At 33.3% G+C, this 25,951-nt stretch overlaps 1 protein-coding gene across 2 annotated transcripts in view; it reads right to left on the bottom strand.

Annotated features, from left to right (window-relative positions):
* Positions 1–5,902: 5,902 nt before the first annotated feature.
* Positions 5,903–25,951, bottom strand: part of LOC127737931 (putative uncharacterized protein DDB_G0282133) — a 45,517-nt gene continuing 25,468 nt past the window's right edge. For both annotated transcript variants that reach the window (XM_052248890.1, XM_052248891.1), the window contains exons 7-10: positions 23,415–23,800; positions 22,666–22,716; positions 7,952–8,184; positions 5,903–6,820 (exon numbers count right to left, since the gene is read on the bottom strand). In XM_052248890.1, the coding sequence (XP_052104850.1) occupies positions 6,140–6,820; positions 7,952–8,184; positions 22,666–22,716; positions 23,415–23,800 (1,351 nt within the window). In that variant the 3' untranslated portion in view covers positions 5,903–6,139. The remainder of the gene's footprint in view (positions 6,821–7,951; positions 8,185–22,665; positions 22,717–23,414; positions 23,801–25,951) is intronic.

Raw genomic sequence — 25,951 nt, 5'->3', positions numbered from 1 at the left:
CCTTTCTAAATTGATATTCACTACAGGTTTGTTATAGGCATTGTACTACTGTTGCTGCAAAACCTACTGATATATTAGTGTAGGAATTTATATGAGCAGATTAAGCACTTTGAGCTTTCATTAACCGCAAACATTTTAAAAACAGTGTTGTATATCATTGTTTAAATAGTTTATATATGTATGTATAATTATATTTTTAGTTATCTATTATAAAATAGTTGAGTGTGGTTCTTGTATTGATTATTATTATATATTTATCATGTACTTTTTGGTATTCCATTGATCAGGATTAAAGGGGTTGGTTGAGATCTAAAAAAAAAATACACTTGTGTATGTTCATATACCTGTACCATGTCAGGAACCACTTGTGGAAAAAGAGGTGAAAGATACCAAGGGGACATTCAAAACTCACATCGAAGAGAAGCTAACAAGGCCATGGCAAAAAACAAAAGAACGAGTAAATAATAACATCAACAACAAATACTTTATTAAAGTCTCACCTTAGGTCCACAAAACACTATATTTAGAAAACTAAAGGCTGAGCAACATAAACCCCATTTAAAACCAGGTGTGACCTTAGGTGCTTTAGGATGGTTAGCAGATCCTGCTAATGGTTATCTTATCTTAATGGCTTTTAGTGTTGATTGAAGTTTGTTGACATCTTCATGTCTGTATGTTTTTTGTGTTGTTGTGTTCTGTCTTATTGACATATATCCAATATCTATTCAAATGAATACATTACATATTTTGGTATTAATATTGATTCACTCATAGGGTCTTTGCATCGGAAATAAACACATTTATTCTAAAACCAGTTGTTTGCATGATACGGGTTATGTTCTTCTCATATATTTTATGATGGTATGATACTAAACCCCTAACGGGAGGGATTGTGCTTGATTTTCATATGATGAAGACATAATCTTTCAATCAGTTTAATTGAGGTCTGGAGCTGGCATGTCAGTAACTGCTAGTAGTCCTTTGTTAATTTATGTATCATTGTCATTTTGCTTATAGTTTCTTTTGTTACCTATTCTGACATCAGACTCTGACTTCTTTTAAACTGAGTTTTACTGTGCGTATTGCTGTGTGTTTGTTTATTCTACATTGGCTAGAGGTATAGGGGGAGGGTTGAGATCTCACAAAACATGTTTAACCCGCCTCATTTTTGCGCCTGTCGAGGGGCATATTAATTTACCCCTGTCCATCCGTCCGTCAGGTAGTTGAACTTAGAGCATAAGAATAAAACAAAGATCATCATACATAGTGTTAAATTCAAAATTTCCTATAGTCAGGCGGGGGTTTCATTTGTGTCTTACAGACAGCGTAACAACTTCAAGTTGTATGTCAACATCACTGTTTGTCATATCTAAAATATGTGGAACTATACTCATGCATATGGCAGAGCAGAAAGGGGGGGGGGATTGTCCATATCTAGTTTAATTTTAGTTCATTTATATGTTTTAGAGTTTAGTGTGACGTCCATTTTCATTGAACTAGTTAACATTTTTGTTAAGGGGGCCAGCTGAAGCCCGCCTCCGGGTGCAGGATTTTCTCGCTGTGTTGAAGACCCATTGGTGTCCTTCAGTTGTTTTCTGCTCTTTGGTCGGGTTGTTGTCTCTTTGACACATTCCCCATTTCCATTCTCATTTTTTATACGACCGCAAAAAATTTTTGCGCCGTATATTGGTATGACGTTGGCGTCGTCGTCGTCGTCCGAAGACACATTGGTTTTCGCTCTCTAACTTTAGTTTAAGTGAATGGATCTCTATGACATTTTACCATAAGGTTCAATACCACAAAAGGAAGGTTGGGATTGATTTTGGGGGTTATGGTACCAACAGTTAGGGAATTAGGGGCCAAAAAAGGGGCCAAAAATCAGCATTTTTGTAACTTCCAGACATAACTTGTGTGTTAGTGTATGGATCTCTCTGACATTGTACCACAAGGTTCCATATCACAACGGGAATGCTGGGATTGATTTTTGGGGTAATTGCCTCAAAATTTTAGGAATTAGGGGCCAAAAAACAAGCATTTTTCTAGTTTCATGACAATAACTTGTGTGTAAGTGTATGGATCTTTCTGAAATTGTACTACAAGGTTCCATATCACAAAGGGAAAGCTGGGTGTGAGTTTGGGGGTAATTTCCCTAAACGTTTAGGAATTTGGGGCCAAAAAGGGGCCAAAAAACAAGCATTTTTCTAGTTTCCAGACAATAACATGTGTTCAAGTGTATGGATCTCTCTGAAATTGTACTGCAAGGTACCATACCACAAAGGGAAGGTATGGGATTGAGTTTTGGGGTGATGAATCATAAGGGGGTTAAAAAAATTGGGGGGGGGGGATTTTTTTTCCTTTTCTTTTCTTTTTAAATTTTCCATTTTAAATTGGTTATTTCTGATTTATATATAAAAGCAAATAATGATATGGTTTGAATAGGTAAATTAATAATTTTTTTAAGTTCTTAGACCACATTCATTCTGTGTCAGAAACCTATGCTGTGTCAAATATTTAATCACAATCCAAATTCAGTGCTGTATCAAGCTTGAATGTTGTGTCCATACTTGCCCCAACTGTTCAGGGTTCGACCTCTGCGGTTGTATCAAGCTGCGCCCAGCAGAGCATTTTATATAATCTATTATTATAGTTTTTGTAAAGTTATGATCTGTTTTGTTGCCATCTTTAATGTTGCGTAAGGTAACCATTATCATAGGGTCATTAATAATTGCATCACTATGGAGAATCTTGGTTAGCAAGAAACCAATGCTGTCATGATAATTGGCTTGAGTGATTGTCCAGATAAATGTTGAACAGTTTTCTGGACCACATGGACTCTAATGGAATAAATACCCTGAATACCATATGATTTATGGTCAAGAAGCTTATCCCTTTAAAGACAACGAATAAAATAAATGGGGAATGTGTCCATGGGACACAGATGATGCCCCCCTTGCATATCATATAAATTTATAAAGGGACATAACTGAAGAACTTGTACTTGATCTGAGTTTTGTGGTAATAATTATTATGCATAACTTTCATAACATTTGGTTGAGGCAAACTTAAGTTAGAGAACAGAAACTAAAAATTTTGCAATTTTTCCATTTATAAAGGGGCATAACTCTAGAACGGTTAAAGTGACGCCACCAAAATTCAAACTTGATCTGTATTTTGTGGTAATAAGCATTTTGTATAAGTTTCATAACATTTGGTTGAACCAAACTGAAGTTAGAGAACGGAAACGAAACATTCAGCAGTTTTTATACGACCGCAAAAAAATTTTGCGGTCGTATATTGGTATGACGTTGGCGTCGTCCTGTGTTGTCGTCGTCCGAAGATACATTGGTTTTCGCACTCTTACTTTAGTTTAAGTGAATGGATCTCTATGAACTTTTACAATAAGGTTCAATACCACAAAAGGAAGGTTGGGATTGATTTTGGGGGTTATGGTACCAACAGTTAAGGAATTAGGGGCCAAAAAGGGGCCAAAAATCAGCATTTTTGTAACTTCCAGACATAACTTGTGTGTTAGTGTATGGATCTCTCTGACATTGTACCACAAGGTTCCATATCACAAAGGGAATGCTAGGATTGATTTTGGGGGTAATTGCCTCAAAATTTTAGGAATTAGGGGCAAAAAAGGGGCAAAAAACAAGCATTTTTCTAGTTTCATGACAATAACTTGTGTGTAAGTGTATGGATCTTTCTGAAATTGTACTACAAGGTTCCATATCACAAAGGGAAAGCTGGAATTGAGTTTGGGGGTAATTGCCCAAAACGTTTAGGAATAAGGGGCCAACAATAAGCATTTTTCTAGTTTCCAGACAATAACTTGTGTTCAAGTGTATGGATCTCTCTGAAATTGTACTGCAAAGTACCATACCACAAAGGGAAGGCTGGGATTGATTTTGGGGGTAATTGCCTCAAAATTTTAGGAATTAATGGCCAAAAAGGGGCAAAAAACAAGCATTTTTCTAGTTTCAGGACAATAACTTGTGTGTAAGTGTATGGATCTATATGAAATTGTACTACAAGGTTCCATATCACAAAGGGAAAGCTGGGTTTGAGTTTGGGGTAATTGTCCTAAACGTTTTGAAATTGGGGCCAAAAAGGGGCAAAAAAACAAGCATTTTTTCTAGTTTCCAGACAATAACTTGTGTTCAAGTGTATGGATCTCTCTGAAATTGTACTGCAAGGTACCATACCACAAAGGGAAGGCTGGGATTGAGTTTGGTGGTGATGAATCAAAAGGGGGTTTAAAAAATTTGGGGGGGGGGGGGGGATTTTAAATTTTAAATTGGTTATTTCTGATTTATATATAAAAGCATATAATAATGATATGGTTTGAATAGGTAAATTAAAAAAATTTAAGTTCTTAGACCACATTCATTCTGTGTCAGAAACCTATGCTGTGTCAAATATTTAATCACAATCCAAATTCAGTGCTGTATCAAGCTTGAATGTTGTGTCCATACTTGCTCCAACTGTTCAGGGTTCGACCTCTGCGGTCGTATCAAGCTGCGTCCAGCGGAGCATTTTATTCCATTTGTAAAGGGGCATAAAACTAGAACGGTTATTGTGACGCCACCAAAATTCAAACTTGATCTGTGTTTTGTGGTAATAAGCATTTTGTATAAGTTTCATAACATTTGGTTAAGACAAACTAAAGTTAGAGAATGGAAAACAACTTTGGGACTTACGTACGTACGTTCGTACCTACGTTCTTACGGACAGACAAGGGTAAAACTTGATGCCCTATCCGCTACGGCAGGGGCAAAAAAACTTTACATTTGAACAAAGTCTGAAGTATTTTAAGTATGATATGCAGCTGGATCCTCTGACATATATGCACAAAGCTGAAATTGAGGGATGCAGTTGTAATACCATTCTTTATATCAATGGTTTTTCACAAATACTTCTTGATAAATGTGCTTAATAAGTTACCTTAACATTTAAATTTTGAAATCATGTATGACTTAGAGTGACAGAGAGTCCTACTGTAAGCAATGAAATCAATAGATGCAATATACATTTGTATAAATTTTGAAGAATGAAACTTTTACGCATTTATTTATACATTTTTGTTAAACAATTGTTTACAAAATATCAATACTACATCATATGTATCGGTAGTTATTATTATCCTAATCCTAATTGGCCTTTTATGGAAAGCTGTCTCATTGCTAATCTTGCAAAATCTCATTATTTTTATACTTGTCAGAAATTTAGATTGAAGTCTGTTAGAGGATTTAGTTGAATTGGGAACTGTGTGCACTGAGAATATATGCTGCATCATTACCTGCTATAAAATGTGTGTACTTGCTTGCTATATGTTCAAGAAGGGAAGGGTGGAGATCCCACACAAAATGGTTAGTGACAGGGGAATTTAAAACTGGTTAATGACAATTTATTGGTAATTATTTTAAAGAGAATGTAATGTTTAATGCTTCTTCTTGTTATTCTAATTGGATGTAAAAGTGTTGACCTAAGTATATTTTGTATGAAGTGCGGATGCGCTTAATACTAAAAATATGCTTATGGTCAAGGCTTTTACAACCTTATAAAATGCAAAAGAAGCATTCAATTCTAAATAATAACATTTTTATGCTACAACCATGAACTTACAAGTTATATCAAGCTTTTTGTTGGTTTTCCTATGCATTGCTGTGACTTTGTCATGGGAAGCACATGCAGTCATGAATGTTGCATTTTATTAGGATATACATGTTGTAGAATATAATTTTAGAATGCTGACCGAATGTTGTCTGCCAATCAAAGTATGAATTCTTATGAAACATACATAAAGTAATGAATATGCACCCTCATATTTTTATTTTACATGGTTGAAAAAGCACATATCAAACTCACATATATAGTGTGAAGGAAAGACTTTAAACCTCAATGACACATCAAAACGATTTAATTAATACATACGGTTTCATAACAGTGACCAGATTTTATCCAACAAATGTTAATCAAAGAACTATATTTCACAAAATAAAATAAAACATCTGCAAAATGACAAAAGCTGCTTCAATGTTGGTATGACAATTTCATTCTCTGTATTGTCTTAAATGAAATATCTTTAACATCATGTACAACTGTAGTTGTTCTTTTGTTAATCTAACTAACATAAATCTTATTTATTTTGTTTGAGAAATGTATGTACATTTTGTAATAACTTTTCTGTTCCTTGATTTCCTGGAAAATTTTGTCGGTTGGATACACTTTTTCCACAAACATGATCTACATTTTCATTGGATACTGTTTTGTCTTCTCTAGACTGTTCTATATTTTTATTTGTTATTGTATTGTTGTCACTAGATTGTTCTATATTTTCATTGGTTACTGTATTAAAACTGGTCTCATCCTTATTTCCATTGGATATTGTTTTGTCATCACTTAGCTGTTCTGCTATTTCATTGGATGATGTATTGTTGTCACTAGATTGTTCTATATTTTCATTGGTTACTGTATTATTACTGGGGTTATCCTTATTTCCATTGGATATTGTTTTGTCATCACTTGGCTGTTCTGCTTTTTCATTGGATGCTATATTGTCATTGCTGGACTGCATTAAAGGATTTACACTAGTAGATACACAATTATCATCTATCCTTTTAACTTTATTTTCAGATGGTCCTGTCTCACACTCTGACTGACTGTTAATTTTATTGGTAACTGACATGTCACATGATGACCTTTTATTTATCTCGTTGGTTGATGATGAGTCTCCGATACCGAAGAAATTATTCTTAACAACATGATGAACACACTGTAATATGACATTTCTTTCATGTCGGATATCATTGGCAAGGAGCTGTAAGAGAAAGTCTACAGTAAAGTAAATTTCTAAAATGAATATACTTATTAAATAGTTCCGTAAGTCTTTTAAAGCTGATATTATTACTCATGTTACTATCATAGTTTTCTTTCTCTAGAACTATGTTCACAATAACTACCAATCAACATCTTATGAAAATTCCTCCTTTGTAAATGTTAAAAAAACATATTTACTCCAGCATACTAAAACTCAATCTCATATATTTTGACATCTTAATTAGTTGCATCGGAGTATTTGTAAAGTTAACAGACAATGCCAAGTGATAGAAGTAGCTCGCATTGGCACTTTGGGCCATGTGAGCAAAATATGTTCTAAAACATGAAACATAAAAAAGACCACAGTATTTTCATGTTGCATTGTATTTGCAAATAAAGAAAAAGATAAACAATCTTTGATTATAATTATATAGTTTATGTATTTTGTTTGTTATGTTTGGCCAAATTTATGCCCAAATTCTTGAAATTATACAAACATGAAATTCAAAATCACATGTTGAACAAGTTTCCCATACTCAATAAAAATGAACGGTTACGATGTATAAAAAAAAACAAGTAACTTGGTATTTAATTTATTATATTAACTTTATAAAAGGGGGTTGTAATGTTTTTTTTCCCCTCTTTTTTATAATATTTTCACCTTGAAAAAGCAAATTACTTTGCAACAATTTTAAAGGAACTTATTCAGAATAATTGTTTTCTCATTTTTGCCTGGCAATAAAATTTTTCTTAAAATAACTAGAATCAAGATAGGATATTATATAGTTTTATCTCACATAAATGTGTGTTAAAGACATGAGCTGATACTAGTATTTCAATCTAATAAATGGAGTAAAAGATTGTTTATGCCTAAAACCTTCAAGGAATATCTAAGATGGAAAACTGTATAGAAAAACCCCAATTGGAAATAACATGATTACTATCAAATGATTTTTTAACAAACTAGTTTGCATTATAATTGGGATAAATAACTGTGCCATTTATGCATTGAAGCACATTTCATTGAAACATGGTATCGTCCCGGTTGATTCTTCAAGAGAATGACCTATCGTTCTGAAAGAAAATAACTCCATGTAGGTATATATGTTTTTTATTGTATAAGCACATTTACCTTTTCCAACAATGACGGTGTACTTTTAAATGATGGCCTCACATCTGATCCAAATTTATTAGCTTTTTCTGATCTTCTTCTTTGAGGAGCTCTCTTTCTTCCCCTTTTCCAATCCCAACTTTCTTTGTCCTGTTCTTCAAGGTCTTCTTCATCTTTTGAGATGTTACATTTTCCATCTTCGTTTTCACTATCTGTTGTCTTTTCTTCAACATGCACTGATTCTTCTCTTTTATCTGAATATTATGAAATAATAAATATTTATGTTAAAAAGAAATTTCATCTAAATTGTAAAGGTACTGCCATTCACTTTAAAGTTTATAAAATATGAATTTCATTTTTGTTTTAATCTAAAAATTAAAATCCAACGTCTTCAAAATGTTTATAAAGGAAAATTATACCGCACAATACCAAAATAATATTAGGCTTCTTTAATTAATGAACTCTACATGTCAGACGGTCCCGACTCAGACCATTGTTGATTGCTGATAGCTGTTTTGCAGAAGTGGATGAATGGGTGCTCTATGAAAATCATCTCATTATCATTCATATATGGGAAGTAATAAAGGAGCCTGTAATTCAGTGGTTGTTGTTTGTTGCTGTATATCATATTTGTTTTTCGTTTATTATTTTGTACATAAATCAGGCCATTAGTTTTCTTGTTTGAATTGTTTACCATTTGTCATTTTGGGGCCTTTTATAGCTGACTATGCAGTATGGGTTTTACTCATTGTTGAAGGCCATACAGTGACCAATAGTTGTTAAATTCTGTGTCATTTGGTCTCTTGTGGAGAGTTGTGTCATTGGCAATCATACCACATCTTCTTATTTTTATATTTGTTATTGAATGACATACTGAGTCAGATTTTTAATGTACTATCTCACACAACAACAGTCTACAGGAAGACATATCACATTATCTATGACACAAAACTCACTTTGAGCTGACCTGTTTTTGCTCTTTTTCTTTAATGCTGTGACTGTTTTGGCAAGAAGTAACACACATCAATTTAAAATAAATAGTCTTCAGTTTGTCTCTGTTTGTTTTAAAACAATGTGAGAATGATAGAACTAGCAATTGATATAATGGGGTAACAAGTGTAGACATACTGCAATGCCTCTTTTGCTGTAATATCTGAATTCAGTATGTCAACCAGTGCTCGAGAATCGCTCGGTAGTATTAAATATCGAATACAAAATGATACTTGAATAATCCGTTTCGGACTAGTACATTGTCTCCTACTTTTCATATAATTCATGTTCTTTAGAAAGGATCATATATTTCTAACCATCTCACCTTTGTTAATGTGTTTTCTTCAATATGTTACTGTTGTTTGATCTGGTTTGACTTTGTAATCATTTAAACTATTGATGAGATTAGTGTTTACTTAATTGTAATTAGTACATGTAGTCAATGAGCTATAAACTATGGTATATAATGATTAGACAACAACCAACAAAGCATATTAAAGTGTGTAAAATTTTATTCCTATTTATTTTCAAGAGAGCAATTGTGTAGTGCTTGGTAATTATTCATCAAATTAACATCCCTTCTGAATATATCTTCTCATTTTTAAATAAATAATGGACCACCAACAAGAACAGTAGAAAAGTTAATCTCCGATAATATAGTGTGGAGGCTACTAATTCCATTTTGGCTGCGGATACTCATGGACAGATGGTCACACAAGGGTTTTCCCCAAAAATATTGACGATATTTAAAGAAACAATAACACTGATAGTATAATTATTTGCAACTAATTCAGATCCAATAAAATGCTTCGCTGGGGCGCAGCTTGATACGACCGCAGAGGTCGAACCCTGAACAGTTGGGGCAAGTATGGACACAAAATTCAAGCTTGATACAGCTATGACTTTGGATTGTCATTAAATATTTGACACAGCATAGGTTTCTGACACAGGATGAATGTGGTGTAAGAACTGGAAAAAATTTAATTTACCTATTATGGTGGAATATCCATAAACTAAATTGTTTGTTAATTTCAATATATCAAAGAATATGTAGAATTCAATGTTTGATGTAATGTAATAAAGTTGAAATTTGGACCGTTTTTGTTCAATGTGGACCAATTTGGTAACATGTATAAATAATCAAAAATCTAAATACATGGGAGCCCATTTAAATACATCATAAAGGTATTAAAATAGAAAGTGACATCATAGTCATGGCTAAAAATAAACAAAAATCCTTAATCAGCAACATTTAAAGTAATATCTAAAAATAAAATTCCTTTGTAACCATAAAAGCCCATTTAAATACATCATAAAGATATTAAAATAGAAAATGACATCATAGTCATGGCTAAACATAGCAAAAAACCCTTAATCAGCATCATTTAACAGTAATATCTAATAAAATGCTCCGCAAGGCGCAGCTTGATACGACCGCAGAGGTCGAACCCTGAACAGTTGGGGCAAGTATGGACACAACATTCAAGCTTGATACAGCTCTGAATTTGGATTGTGATTAAATATTTGACACAGCATAGGTTTCTGACACAGAATGAATGTGGTCTAAGAACTTAAAAATTTTAAACTGGACATTCACCTATTATGGTCCAATATCCAAAATCTAAATACATGGTTAGATTCAGCATATCGAAGAACCCCAAGAATTCAATTTTTGATGAAATCAAACAAAGTTTAATTTTGGACCCTTTTGATCTCAATGTGGACAAAGTTGATAACGGGGCCCAAAAATCAAAAATCTAAATACATGGTTAGATTCAGCATATCAAAGAACCCCATATATTCAATTTTTGTTGAAATCAAATAAAGTTTAATTTTGGACCCCGATTTGGACCAACTTGAAAACTGGGCCCATAATCAAAAATCTAAACACATGTTTAGATTCAGCATATCAAAGAACCCTAAAAATTCAATTTTTGTTAAAATCAAACTAAGTTTAATTTTGGACCCTTTGGACCTTTATGTAGACCAATTTGAAAACGGAACCAAAAATTAAGAATCTAAATACACGGTTAGATTTGGCATATCAAAGAACCCCAATAATTCAATTTTTGATGAAATCAAACAAAGTTAAATTTTGGACCCTTTGGACCTCAATGTGGACCAATTTAAAAACAGGGCCCAAAATCCAAAAACTTAATACACGGTTATATTCAGCATATGAAAGAACCCCATATATTCAATTTTTGTTGAAATCAAACAAAGTTAAATTTTGGACCCCGATTTGGACCAACTTGAAAACTGGGCCCATAATCAAAAATCTAAATACATGGTTAGATTCAGCATATCAAAGAACCCCATATATTCAATTTTTGTTGAAATCAAATAAAGTTTAATTTTGGACCCTGATTTGGACCAACTTGAAAACTGGGCCCATAATCAAAAATCTAAATACATGGTTAGATTCAGCATATCAAAGAACCCCATATATTCAATTTTTGTTGAAATCAAACTAAGTTTAATTTTGGACCCTTTGGACCTTTATGTAGACCAATTTGAAAACGGAACCAAAAATTAAGAATCTAAATACACGGTTAGATTCGGCATATCACAGAACCCCAATAATTCAATTTTTGATGAAATCAAACAAAGTTAAATTTTGGACCCTTTGGACCTCAATGTGGACCAATTTAAAAACAGGGCCCAAAATCCAAAAACTTAATACATGGTTAGATTCAGCATATTAAAGAACCCCAAGAATTCAAGAATAAAACCCCATTGAAATTGATCAAGAAATAAGCAATTTATACAAAGTATATTCTTTTGCACAATACTGTGCAATTGAATATTTCTTGCTATTGCGCAATACTGTACAATTGACAATTTCTTGCTATTGCACAATATTGTGCTATTGGATATTTCTTGCTATTGCGCTATACTGTGCAATTGAAGATTTCTTGCTATTGCGCAATACTGTGCAATTGAAGATTTCTTGCTATTGCACAATACTTATTATATAATAATTTACACATCCTGTTTGGTGTGTATTTCCTATCATATCATTATTATTTGCTTTTAAATATAAATCAGAAATAACCAACTTAAAATGGAAAATTTCAAAAGAAAAAAAAAAGGAAAAAAAGAAAAAAAAAGAACCCCCCCCCCCAAAATTTTTTGAACCCCCTTATGATTCATCACCCCCAAACTCAATCCCAGCCTTCCCTTTGTGGTATGGTATCTTGCAGTACAATTTCAGAGAGATCCATACAATTGAACACAAGTTATTGTCTGGAAACTAGAAAAATGCTTATTTTTGGCCCCTTTTTGGCCCCCAATTCCTAAATGTTTCGGGCAATTACCCCCAAACTCAATTCCAGCTTTCCCTTTGTGATATGGAACCTTGTAGTACAATTTAAGAAATATCCAAACACTTACACACAAGTTATTGTCATGAAACTAGAAAAATGCTTGTTTTTTGCCCCTTTTTTGGCCCCTTATCTTAAAATTTTGAGGCAATTACCCTCAAAATCAATTACAGCCTTCCCTTTGTGATATGGAACCTTGTGGTACAATGTCAGAGAGATCCATACACTTACACACAAGTTATTGTCTGGAAGTTACAAAAATGCTTATTTTTGGCCCCTTTTTGGCCCCTAATTCCTTAACTGTTGGTACCATAACCCCCAAAATCAATCCCAACCTTCCTTTCGTGGTATTGAACCTTATGGTAAAATTTCATGGAGATCCATTAACTTAAACTAAAGTTAGAGTGCGAAAACCAATGTGTCTTCGGACGACGCCAGACGACGCCGGACGACGACGACGACGCCAACGTCATACCAATATACGACCAAAAAATTTTCAATTTTTGCGGTCTTATAAAAATGGAAATTACATCATAAAGGTATTAAAATAGAAAATGACATCATAGTCATGGCTAAAAATAAACAAAATCCTTAATCAGCATCAGCAACATTTTATAGTAATATCTAAAAATAAAATTCCTTTGTAACCATAAAAGCCCATTTAAATACATCATAACAGATATTAAAATAGAAAATGACATCATAGTCATGGCTAAACATAGCATCATTTAACAGTAATATCTAATAAAATGCTTCGCTGGGCGCAGCTTGATACGACCGCAGAGGTCGAACCCTGAACAGTTGGGGCAAGTATGGACACAACATTCAAGCTTGATACAGCTCTGAATTTGGATTGTGATTAAATATTTGACACAGCATAGGTTTCTGACACAGAAAGAATGTGGTCTAAGAACTTCAATTTTTTTAATTTACCTATTATGGTCCAATGTCCAAAATCAAAATACATGGTTAGATTCAGCATATCAAAGAACCCCATATATTCAATTTTTGTTGAAATCAAACAAAGTTTAATTTTGGACCCCAACTTGGACAAACTTGAAAACTGGTCCCATAATCAAAAATCTAAACACATGTTTAGATTCAGCATATCAAAGTACCCCAAGAATTCAATTTTTGTTAAAATCAAACTAAGTTTAATTTTGGACCCTTTGGACCTTAATGTAGACAAATTTAAAAAACGGGACCCTAAATTAAAAATCTAAAAACACAGTTAGATTTGGCATATCAAAGAACCCCAATAATTCAATTTTTGATGAAATCAAACAAAGTTTAATTTTGGACCCTTTTGACCTCAATATGAACCAATTTGATAGCGGGCCCACAAATAAAAAATCTAAATACATGGTAAGATTCAGCATATCAAAGAACCCCATATATTCAATTTTTGTTGAAATCAAACAAAGTTTAATTTTGGACCCCAATTTGGACCATCTTGAAAACTGGGCCAAAAATCTAAAATCTAAATACATGTTTAGATTCAGCATATCAAAGAACCCCATATATTCAATTTTTGTTGAAATCAAACAAAGTTTAATTTTGGACCCCAACTTGGACCAACTTGAAAACTGGTCCCATAATCAAAAATCTAAACACATGTTTAGATTCAGCATATCAAAGAACCCCAAAAATTCAATTTTTGTTAAAATCAAACTAAGTTTAATTTTGGACCCTTTGGACCTTAATGTAGACCAATTTAAAAAACAGGACCCAAAATTAAAAATCTAAATACACGGTTAGATTTGGCATATCAAAGAACCCCAATTATTCAATTTTTGATGAAATCAAACAAAGTTTAATTTTGGACCCTTTTGACCTCAATATGAACCAATTTGATAGCGGGCCCACAAATAAAAAATCTAAATACATGGTAAGATTCAGCATATCAAAGAACCCCATATATTCAATTTTTGTTGAAATCAAACAAAGTTTAATTTTGGACCCCAATTTGGACCAACTTGAAAACTGGGCCAAAAATCTAAAATCTAAATACATGTTTAGATTCAGCATATCAAAGAACCCCATATATTCAATTTTTGTTGAAATCAAACAAAGTTTAATTTTGGACCCAAACTTGGACCAACTTGAAAACTGGGCCCATAATCAAAAATCTAAACACATGTTTAGATTCAGCATATCAAAGAACCCTAAGAATTCAATTTTTGTTAAAATCAAACTAAGTTTAATTTTGGACCCTTTGGACCTTAATGTAGACAAATTTAAAAAACGGGACCCAAAATTAAAAATCTAAATACACGGTTAGATTCGGCATATCAAAGAACCCCAATAATTCAATTTTTGATGAAATCAAACAAAGTTTAATTTTGGACCCTTTGGACCTCAATGTGGACCAATTTAAAAACGGGGCCCAAAATCCAAAAACTTAATACACGGTTAGATTCAGCATATTAAAGAACCCCAAGAATTCAAGAATAAAACCCCATTGAAATTGATCAAGAAATAAGCAATTTATACGAAGTATCTTCTTTTGCACAATACTGTGCAATTGAATATTTCTTGCTATTGCGCAATACTGTACAATTGACAATTTCTTGCTATTGCGCAATATTGTGCTATTGGATATTTCTTGCTATTGCGCAATACTGTTAAATTGAAGATTTCTTGCTATTGCGCAATACTGTGCAATTGAAGATTTCTTGCTATTGTGCAATACTGTGCAATTGAAAATTTCTTGCTATTGCACAATACTTATAATATAATAATTTACACATCCTGTTTGGTGTGTATCTCCTACCATATCATTGTTATTTGCTTTTAAATATAAATCAGAAATAACCAACTTAAAATGGAAAATTTTAAAAGAAAAAAAAAAGGAAAAAAAGAAAAAATAAAAAAAAAAAAATCCCCCCCCCCCCCCAAATTTTTTGAACCCCCTTATGATTCATCACCCCCAAACTCAATCCCAGCCTTCCCTTTGTGGTAAGGTACCTTGCAGTACAATTTCAGAGAGATCCATACACTTGAACACACGTAATGGTCTGGAAACTAGAAAAATGCTTATTTTTGGCCCCTTTTTGGCCCCCAATTCCTAAACGTTTCGGGCAATTACCCCCAAACTCAATTCCAGCTTTCCCTTTGTGATATGGAACCTTGTAGTACAATTTCAGAAATATCCAAACACTTACACACAAGTTATTGTCATGAAACTAGAAAAAATGCTTGTTTTTTGCCCCTTTTTTGGCCCCTAATTCCTAAAATTTTGAGGCAATTACCCCCAAAATCAATTACAGCCTTCCCTTTGTGATATGGAACCTTGTGGTACAATGTCAGAGAGATCCATACACTTATACACAAGTTATTGCCTGAAAGTTACAAAAATGCTTATTTTTGGCCCCTTTTTGGCCCCTAATTCCTTAACTGTTGGTACCATAACCCCCAAAATCAATCCCAACCTTCCTTTTGTGGTATTGAACCTTATGGTGAAATTTCATGGAGATCCATTCACTTAAACTAAAGTTAGAGTGCGAAACCAATGTGTCTTCGGACGACGCCGGACGACGCCGGACGACGACGACGACGACGACGACGCCAACGTCATACCAATATACGACCAAAAAATTTTTAATTTTTGCGGGTCGTATAAAAATAAAAATTTCTTTGCAACCATAAAAGTAAAATAGAAAATGACATCATAATCATAGCTAAAAATAAACAAAAATTTTTTTTATTGGCAAATTTTAAATGGAGTTTATTATACTAAAACAATAAATTTGCAACCATAAACATGATAAAACCCCATTTAAACACATCATAAAAGTATTAAATAATTCAACTACATCATAAGGCTATAAAAATAGAAAATGACCTCATAGTCAAGGCTAAAGGTAAACAAAAAACCTTCATCAGCAAAATTTTATATTGGCAAATTTCCAATGAAGTTTATTACACTAAAATTGTTGGCAAATTTCCAATGCATTTATTAACAATAAAGTTATTGGCAAATTTCCAATTTACATAATTTAAAAGCAGTGAAGATGAGATATTTAAATGAGTTTGAATTACCAACCTTACACTGCTTTTAAATAATGTTCTTTACTCAATTATTTGTCTATTAAAATGGAAACCCTTGTTTTTTAACCTTTTTTCCCCTTATTCCTTAAACATTAGAGCCATAACCACCCCACCCCCCCCCCCCCCCCCCCCCCCCCCCCCAAAGCCAATTATTACTTTCCAATGTAACTTAAATTTCCAATATACATAATTTTAAATTTCAATTCCTCATGATATATAACCGTATCATTATTATTTTCTTTCATATATAAATCTGAAACAACCATCTTTAAATGGAAAATTTTAAAGAAAAAAAAAAGGAAAAAAAAAAAATCCTACCTCCCACACATTTTTTCAACCCCCCTTTTGATTCATCATCCCCCACCTCAATCACAACCTTCAATTTGTGGTATGGTACATTGCAATACAATTTCACAGAGATCCATACACTTGAACACAAGTTTTTGTTGCAAACTAAAAAAATCCTTATTTTTGACCAATATTTGGCCCCTTATTCATAAATGTTTGAGCAATTAACCCCAAACTCAATTCCTACTTTCTCTTCGTGATAAAAAATAACTAACTTAAAATGTAAATTTTAAACAAAAAAAAAAGGAAAAAAAAAAATTACCCCTTTTTTGACCCCCGCCCCCCTTATGATTCATCACCCCCACCCCCCTTTCCCCCAAAACCAAGCTCAATAACAGCCTTGCCTTTGTGGTATGGTACCTTGTAATACAATTTTAGAGAGATCCATACACTTGAACACAAGTTATTGTCTAGAAACTAAAAAATGCTTATTTTAAACCCCTTTTTAGGCCCCTTATTACTAAACGTTTTGGGCAATTACCACAACACTAAGTTCCAGCTTTCCCTTTGTGAAATGGAACCTTGTAGTAAAATTTCAGAAAGATCCATACACTTACACACAAGTTATTGTCATGAAACTAGAAAAATGCTTGTTTTTTGCCCCCTTTTGGCCCCTTATTCCTAAAATTTTGAGGCAATTAACCCCAAAATCAATCCCAGCATTGACCCTTTGTGATATGGAATCTTGTGGTACAATGTCAAAGAGATCCATATGCTAACACACAAGTTATGTCTGGAAGTTACAAAAATGCTTATTTTCTGCCCCTTTTTGGCCCCTAATTCCTTAACTGTTGGTACCATGACCCCCAAAATCAATCCCCACCTTCCTATTGTGGTATTGAACCTTATGGTAAAATTTCATAGAGATCCATTCACTTAAACTAAAGTTAGAGTGCGAAAACCATTGTGTATTCGGACGACGACGACGACGACGACGCCAACGTCATACCAATATACGACCTCAAAATTTTTTTGCGGTCGTATAAAAACAAGGAATGAGCTGCCAAATTCACAGCAAACTGGGTTTTCTGTATTTTGAAAGATGCTTTCAGGCCTTTTTGTCCTGCCACATTCTATGCCTATTTTCCAATCTATCAAGGACCATAACTCCTTAACGACAAAAATGAAAATCATCAATATCAAACTTAACCACCCTTTTGTCATCAGTAAAAGCATATCAAAATTTCAAAATCATTGGCTAAATGGTTGATTAGTAATTGCACAGAGACAACATTAAGTGCCATTTTCCAATAGATCAAGGACCATATCTCCTGAACAGTACAAGTCAATATCAAACTTGACCTCCATTTTGTCATTAGTATCAACATATTAAAATTTAAAAGCATTGGTTGAAAGGTTCATAAGTTATTGCACGGAAACTGTTGGCAGCCTGCCCAGCCACCCACCCTACTTCACCAATTTAATAACTGGATTTTTTCTCCAGAAAACACAGTTAATAACAGAAAAACATGGGCACATAAGCTGATCTGCAATCTTTATAATTTTTAGTAGAAGTATCAGTTTTTTTGGGTCAAGTGATCAACTGTCAAGTCTGCTTCATTCTCCTAATTGCTATTGTGACCTTGTTTTTGACCTAGTGACCTTCAAATAAATAGGTTTATTCTTCACTATAACAGACATTGACTGAAAAGATAACTTTAAATCAGATCTATCACTCAAAAGATACAGTTCAGAAGGAAAACTTTTCACAATATTTCTCTTTGATCTTGACACTTGATCTACTGACTGAAAAAACAATAATGGCCTACACCAAGGACATTTTCAGGCTAAGTTTGCTGAAAGTGGGACATATGATTCAACAGATATCATCCTAAAACCAAAATCATGTCCCTATCTATGTCTAACAAATATGGTTGTGGCCTTCACCTTTGGACATAAAACTCAATAGTGTAATCTTCACCAAAAGGGGCATTATCAAACATTTTTGTAAAAATATTTTTGCTCTTTAAACTGACAATTTAAAAACTATAGGCTTCCAGCTTCATAGAAACAATGACAGCCATCTTTCAAACAATAAGAATGATTGTGATCAAGATCCTTATAAAAATGGTTAAATATTTTAAAGACAATAAAATGCTTCGCTGGGCACAGCTTGATACGACCGCAGAGGTCGAACCCTGAACAGTTGGGGCAAGTATGGACACAACATTCAAGCTTGATACAGCTCTGAATTTGGATTGTGATTAAATATTTGACACAGCATAGGTTTCTGACACAGAAAGAATGTGGTCTAAGAACTTGATTTTTTTTAAATTACCTATTATGGTCGAATGTCCAAAATCAAAATACATGGTTAGATTCAGCATAATCAAAGAACCCCATATATTCAATTTTTGTTGAAATCAAACAAAGTTTAATTTTGGACCCCAACTTGGACAAACTTTAAAACTGGGCCCATAATCAAAAATCTAAACACATGTTTAGATTCAGCATATCAAAGAACCCCAAGAATTCAATTTTTGTAAAAATCAAAATAAGTTTAATTTTGGACCCTTTGGACCTTAATGTAGACCAATTTAAAAAACGGGACCCAAAATTAAAAATCTCAATACACGGTTAGATTTGGAATATCAAAGAACCCCAATAATTCAATTTTTGATGAAATCAAACAAACTTTAATTTTGGACCCTTTTGACCTCAATATGAACCAATTTGATAGCGGAGCCCACAAATAAAAAATCTAAATACATGGTTAGATTCAGCATATCAAAGAACCCCATATATTCAATTTTTGTTGAAATCAAACAAAGTTTAATTTTGGACCCCAACTTGGACCAACTTGAAAACTGGGCCCATAATCAAAAATCTAAACACATGTTTAAATTCAGCATATCAAAGAACCCCAAGAATTCAATTTTTGTTAAAATCAAACTAACTTTAATTTTGGACCCTTTGGACCTTAATGTAGACCAATTTAAAAAACGGGACCCAAAATTAAAAATCTAAAAACACTGTTAGATTTGGCATATCAAAGAACCCCAATAATTCAATTTTTGATGAAATCAAACAAAGTTTAATTTTGGACCCTTTTGACCTCAATATGAACCAATTTGATAGCGGGGCCCACAAATAAAAAATCTAAATACATGGTTAGATTCAGCATATCAAAGAACCCCATATATTCAATTTTTGTTGAAATCAAACAAAGTTTAATTTTGGACCCCAATTTAGACCAACTTGAAACTGGGCCAAAAATCTAAAATCTAAATACATGTTTAGATTCAGCATATCAAAGAACCACATATATTCAATTTTTGTTGAAATCAAACAAAAAAAAAAGTTTAATTTTGGACCCCAACTTGGACAAACTTGAAAACTGGGCCCATAATCAAAAATCTGAACACATGTTTAGATTCAGCATATCAAAGAACCCCAAGAATTCAATTTTTGTTAAAATCAAACTAAGTTTAATTTTGGACCCTTTAGACCTTAATGTAGACCAATTTAAATAAAATGCTCCGCAGGGCGCAGCTTGATACGACCGCAGAGGTCGAACCCTGAACAGTTGGGACAAGTATGGACACAACATTCAAGCTTGATACAGCTCTGAATTTGGATTGTGATTAAATATTTGACACAGCATAGGTTTCTGACACAGAATGAATGTGGTCTAAGAACTTAAAAATTTTAAATTGGACATTCACCTATTATGGTCCAATATCCAAAATCTAAATACATGGTTAGATTCAGCATATCAAAGAACCCCAAGAATTCAATTTTTGATGAAATCAAACAAAGTTTAATTTTGGACCCTTTTGACCTCAATATGAACCAATTTGATAGCGGAGCCCACAAATAAAAAATCTAAATACATGGTTAGATTCAGCATATCAAAGAACCCCATATATTCAATTTTTGTTGAAATCAAACAAAGTTTAATTTTGGACCCCAACTTGGACCAACTTGAAAACTGGGCCCATATTCAAAAATCTAAACACATGTTTAAATTCAGCATATCAAAGAACCCCAAGAATTCAATTTTTGTTAAAATCAAACTAACTTTAATTTTGGACCCTTTGGACCTTAATGTAGACCAATTTAAAAAACGGGACCCAAAATTAAAAATCTAAAAACACGGTTAGATTTGGCATATCAAAGAACCCCAATAATTCAATTTTTGATGAAATCAAACAAAGTTTAATTTTGGACCCTTTGGACCTCAATGTGGACCAATTTAAAAAACGGGGCCCCAAAATCCAAAAACCTAATACACAGTTAGATTCAGCATATTAAAGATCCTTAAGAATTCAAGAATAAAACCCCATTGAAATTGGTCAAGAAATAAGCAATTTATACGAAGTATCTTCTTTTGCACAATACTGTGCAATTGAATATTTCTTGCTATTGCGCAATACTGTACAATTGACAATTTCTTGCTATTGCGCAATATTGTGCTATTGGATATTTCTTGCTATTGCGCAATACTGTGCAATTGAAGATTTCTTGCTATTGCGCAATACTGTGCAATTGAAGATTTCTTGCTATTGCACAATACTGTGCAATTGAAGATTTCTTGCTATTGTGCAATACTGTGCAATTGAAAATTTCTTGCTATTGCACAATACGTATTATATAATAATTTACACATCCTGTTTGGTGTGTATCTCCTACCATATCATGATTATTTGCTTTTAAATATAAATCAGAAATAACCAACTTAAAATGGAAAATTTTAAAAGAAAAAAAAAAGGAAACCCCCCCCCCCCCCCCCCAAATTTTTTGAACCCCCTTATGATTCATCATCCCCAAACTCAATCCCAGCCTTCCATTTGTGGCATGGTACCTTGCAGTACAATTTCAGAGAGATCCATAAACTTGAACACAAGTTATTGTCTGGAAACTAGAAAAATGTGTTTTTTGGCCCCTTTTTGGAAACTGGACCAAAAATTAAAAATCTAAATACACAGTTAGATTCGGCATAACAATTAAATAAATGTGGTCAAAGAATAAGGGGCCAAAAGAGGGGCAAAAAACAAGCATTTTTCTAGTTACATGACAATAACTTGTGTGTAAGTGTATGGATCTTTCTGAAATTGTACTACAAGGTTCCATATCACAAAGGGAAAGCTGGAATTGAGTTTGGGGGTAATTGCCCAAAACGTTTAGGAATAAGGGGCCAAAAATAAGCATTTTTCTAGTTTCTAGACAATAACTTGTTTTCAAGTGTATGTTTCTCTCTGAAATTGTACTGCAAGGTACCATACCACAAAGGGAAGGCTTAGATTGATTTTGGGGGTAATTGCCTCAAAATTTTAGGAATTAGGGGTCAAAGAGGGGCAAAAAACAAGCATTTTTACAGTTTCCAGACAATAACTTGTGTTCAAGTGTATGGATCTCTCTGAAATTGTACTGCAAGATACCATACCACGAAGGGAAGGATTGGATTGAGTTTGGGTGTGATGAATCATAAGGGGGTTCAAAAAATGGTAGGGGGGATTGTTTTTTCCTTTTTTTTTTTCTTCCTTATTTTCTTTTTTTTTTCTTTAAAATTTTCCATTTTAAGTTGGTTATTTTTGATTTATATATAAAAGCAAATAATAATGATATGGTTTTGATTTCATAAAAAATTGAAATATTGGGGTTCTTTAATATGCTGAATCTAACCGTGTATGTATTTAGATTTTGGATACTGGACCATAATAGGTAAATTAAAAATTTTTAAGTTCTTAGACCACATTCATTCTGTGTCAGAAACCTATGCTGTGTCAAATATTTAATCACAATCCAAGTTCAGAGCTGTAACAAACTTGAATGTTGTGTCCATACTTGCCCCTACTGTTCAGGGTTCGACCTCTGCGGTTGTATCAAGCTGCGCCCAGCAGAGCATTTTATTTTTATCTTGCTGAGACTTTTTAAGTTATTTTAATATACTAAGTTACATTTTTTTTTAATAAGCCATAGACCCTAGTTATATTTTCTAGTTTTTGTCTTTTGACAATTTGGTCTAGTATAATACATTTGGTAATTTTATTTTTATGTTTTCTATACATGTTATATACATACCACCAGTCTCTACAGTCTCTACATTACCAGCTGAACCATCTTCAGACTTCTCTGAAAAGCATAAACTTTTACATTTTTAAACACACTCAGGATGGAATCTTTAATGAACTCAGTAACACCTAAATTTGTTTGCACATCAAATTTCTTAAATTTTTCTTCATCCAAAATAACATTTATTTATCATTATTTCTAACTTCTTGTAGAACAATCTTCCTGGAACATAACTAGAAACATGTGAGCAGTATTTTCTGAATGGCTTTTTTCACAACAGTTTTGAGAACTCTATTAGATCTAAAGTCAATGCTAGAATTGTGATTGATTGCTTCTTTGATTGGTTTATCCAGATAGTGTTGTCTATTGAAGAGTATATGAATCAATCTACAGAGCTAAGATCATTATGACATCATCAAACTATATTAATATATCATAAAGAAATAAATGATAACTTAATATCAGTGGTTGTTGTTGGTTGCTGTCTGTTATATTGATTTTTCATTTATTGTTTTGTACTTTACTCAGGCCGTTGGTTTCCTTGTTCTAAATTTTGTCAATTGGGGCATTTTATAGCTTACTATATGGAATGTGTTTGCTCATTGTTGAAGGCTGCATCATGACTTAAAGTTGCTTACATCTACTACATCTAATGTCTGGTGGAGAGTTGTCTCATTGGCAATCATACCACATCTTCTTATTTTTATATTGAACCCATGCTTCATAATTAAGTCTTAAAACAAAGGTAATGAAATCACCTTTAATCCTTTTTGTCCTTTGAGTTGGTATTCCAAGTTTTTCTTTCTCAATTATGGTCAATCTTCTGCACTGAGCTCTAATAATCCTGTAGCGGCTCCAATCTTCTGTTTTTCCCGTTCTTTTTGCTCTATAATGAAGTGTATTTCTTTGTTTAATCAAGGCCTTGATTTCATCTGTCATGAATGGTTTATCTATCATCTCTTTTTCTGACTGGTCAGAGATGTGACCTTCAGACTGATTCAGTTTTGGTACTTTAGCATCTCCCATCTCTATCATAGGTTTCTTTCTCCTTCTGTTTCTTCTACCTCTTACATTCTTGTCTCCATTACAGGCATCATCTCCATGTTCATTTTGTTGTCTATCAAAATTCTTCCCTTTCATTTTCCTGTAAGTATATGGAAAATGGTTCAAGTAATGAATAGACAAATAATTAAACCTTAAACACCTATTAACTGAATGTGTATAGTCTCAGGACGTCTTATAGTGATGAGCATAAAACAGCAGTAATTCATTTTGCAACTCGAGGTTTGAATAATTAAAACCATTTCAATGAGAGATGTCCAATACCAAACAATAAAAGGTAATAATTAATAAACTTTTGACAAAGAGATATGTCTTGCCTGTGTAATTTTGATATACATTTGCAAAGATGAAATTAAACTAGCTATACTTTAACATGTAAATTATGCAAAATATTCGAAGTCAATGATTCATGACTGAAGGTAAAGGGGCAAATGACTTCCATAGAAATAAGATATGTCAATGCAAATACAACTGCATACCAAATATCATTAACTTATCATAAGTGGTTCCCCTAGAACTGACCTAATCACAAACTCATACATGTAAACTAAGCAAAAATTTCAAAGTCAAAAAGCCATGACTGAGGGGGTGGAGCCAAATAATCTCCATGGAAATGAGATATGCCAATGCTTATACAACTGCTTACCAAATATCATTGACCTACCACTAGTGGTTCCCCATAACCTGACCTAATCACAAACTAATACATGTAAACAAAGCAAAAGTTTCAAAGTCGATAGACCATGACTGAGGGGGCAGGGCAGAATAATCTTCATGGAAATGAGATGTGCCAATGCTAATACAACTGCATACCAAATATCATCGACCTACCACTAGTGGTTCACCATAAGCTAGACCTAATCACAAACTAATACATTGTTGCTGATGCTGGAAACAGCATACCTATGTCTCGCTTTTTGACTCCGTCAAGGCTAGACAAATAAAATGCTTCGCTGAGCACGGCCTGATACGACCGCAGAGGTCGAACCCTCAACAGTTGGGGCAAGTTTGGACACAATATTCAAGCTTGATACTGTCTGAATTTGGATTGTGATCAAATTTTTGACATAATATAGGTTTATGACACAAAATAAATGTGGTCAAAGATCTTAAAAATTTGAAATGGGACATTTAATTTACCTAGAATGGTCTGATATCCAAAATCTAACAACATGGTTAGATTCAGCATATAAAAAAACACCAATAATTTAATTTTAGTTGAAATCAAACAAAGTTTAATTTTGGACCCTTCAAACCGTAATATGAACTAATTTGAAAACAGGGCCCAAAATAAAAATCTAAATGCACAATAAGATTCAGCAAATCATACAGCCGCAATAATTCAGTTTTTGATAAAATCAAACAAAGTTTAATTTTTGACCGTTTTGACCTCAATGTAGACCAATTTAAAAATGGGGCCCAATATCCAAAAAAATTATACAAGGTTAGAACCCCCAAAAATTAAAGACTTAATTAATCCCATCAATTGGTTAAAACATTTGTATTTGTTTTCAATTGAAGATTCGTTTCTTGCTATTGCGCAATACTGTGCAATTGAAGATTTCTTGCTATTGTGCAATACTGTGCAATTGAAGATTTCTTGCTATTGCGCAATACTGTGCAATTGAAGATTTTTTGCTATTAAGCAATACTGTGCAATTGAAGATTTCTTGCTATTGCACAATACTGTGCAGTTGAAGATTTCTTGCTATTGTGCAATACTGTGCAATTGAAGATTTCTTGCTATTGCGCAATACTGTGATATTGCACAATACTGTGCTATTGCGCAATATTGTGCAATTGAAGATTTCTTGCTATTGCGCAAAACTGTGCAATTGAAGATTTCTTGCTTTTGCCCAATACTGTGCTATTGTACAATACTGTGCTATTGCGCAATACTGTGCAATTGAAGATTTCTTGCTATTGCGCAATACTGTGCAACTGAAGATTTCAAAAATTTTGAAGAAAAAAAATGAACCACCCCAAAAAAATTGGAAAACCCCCCCCCCCCCCCCAACTTTTTGAACCCCCACTCCCCCTTTTGGAGTAATTACCCCCAAACTCAATCCCAGCCTTCCGTTTATGGTATGGAACCTTGTAGTACAATTTTAGAGAGATCCATACACTAAAACACAAGTTATTGTCTGGAAACTAGAAACATGCTTGTTTTTGGCCCCTTTTTTGGCCCTAATTCCTGAATGTTTGGGGTAATTAACCCCAAACTCAAAAATCC

The sequence above is a fragment of the Mytilus californianus genome, unplaced genomic scaffold, assembly GCF_021869535.1.
Source record: "Mytilus californianus isolate M0D057914Y unplaced genomic scaffold, xbMytCali1.0.p SCAF_4, whole genome shotgun sequence".
In the NCBI taxonomy this organism is placed as follows: domain Eukaryota; kingdom Metazoa; phylum Mollusca; class Bivalvia; order Mytilida; family Mytilidae; genus Mytilus; species Mytilus californianus.
Note: the sequence above shows the minus strand (reverse complement) of the source record. Positions and strands in the feature narration are given on the sequence as shown.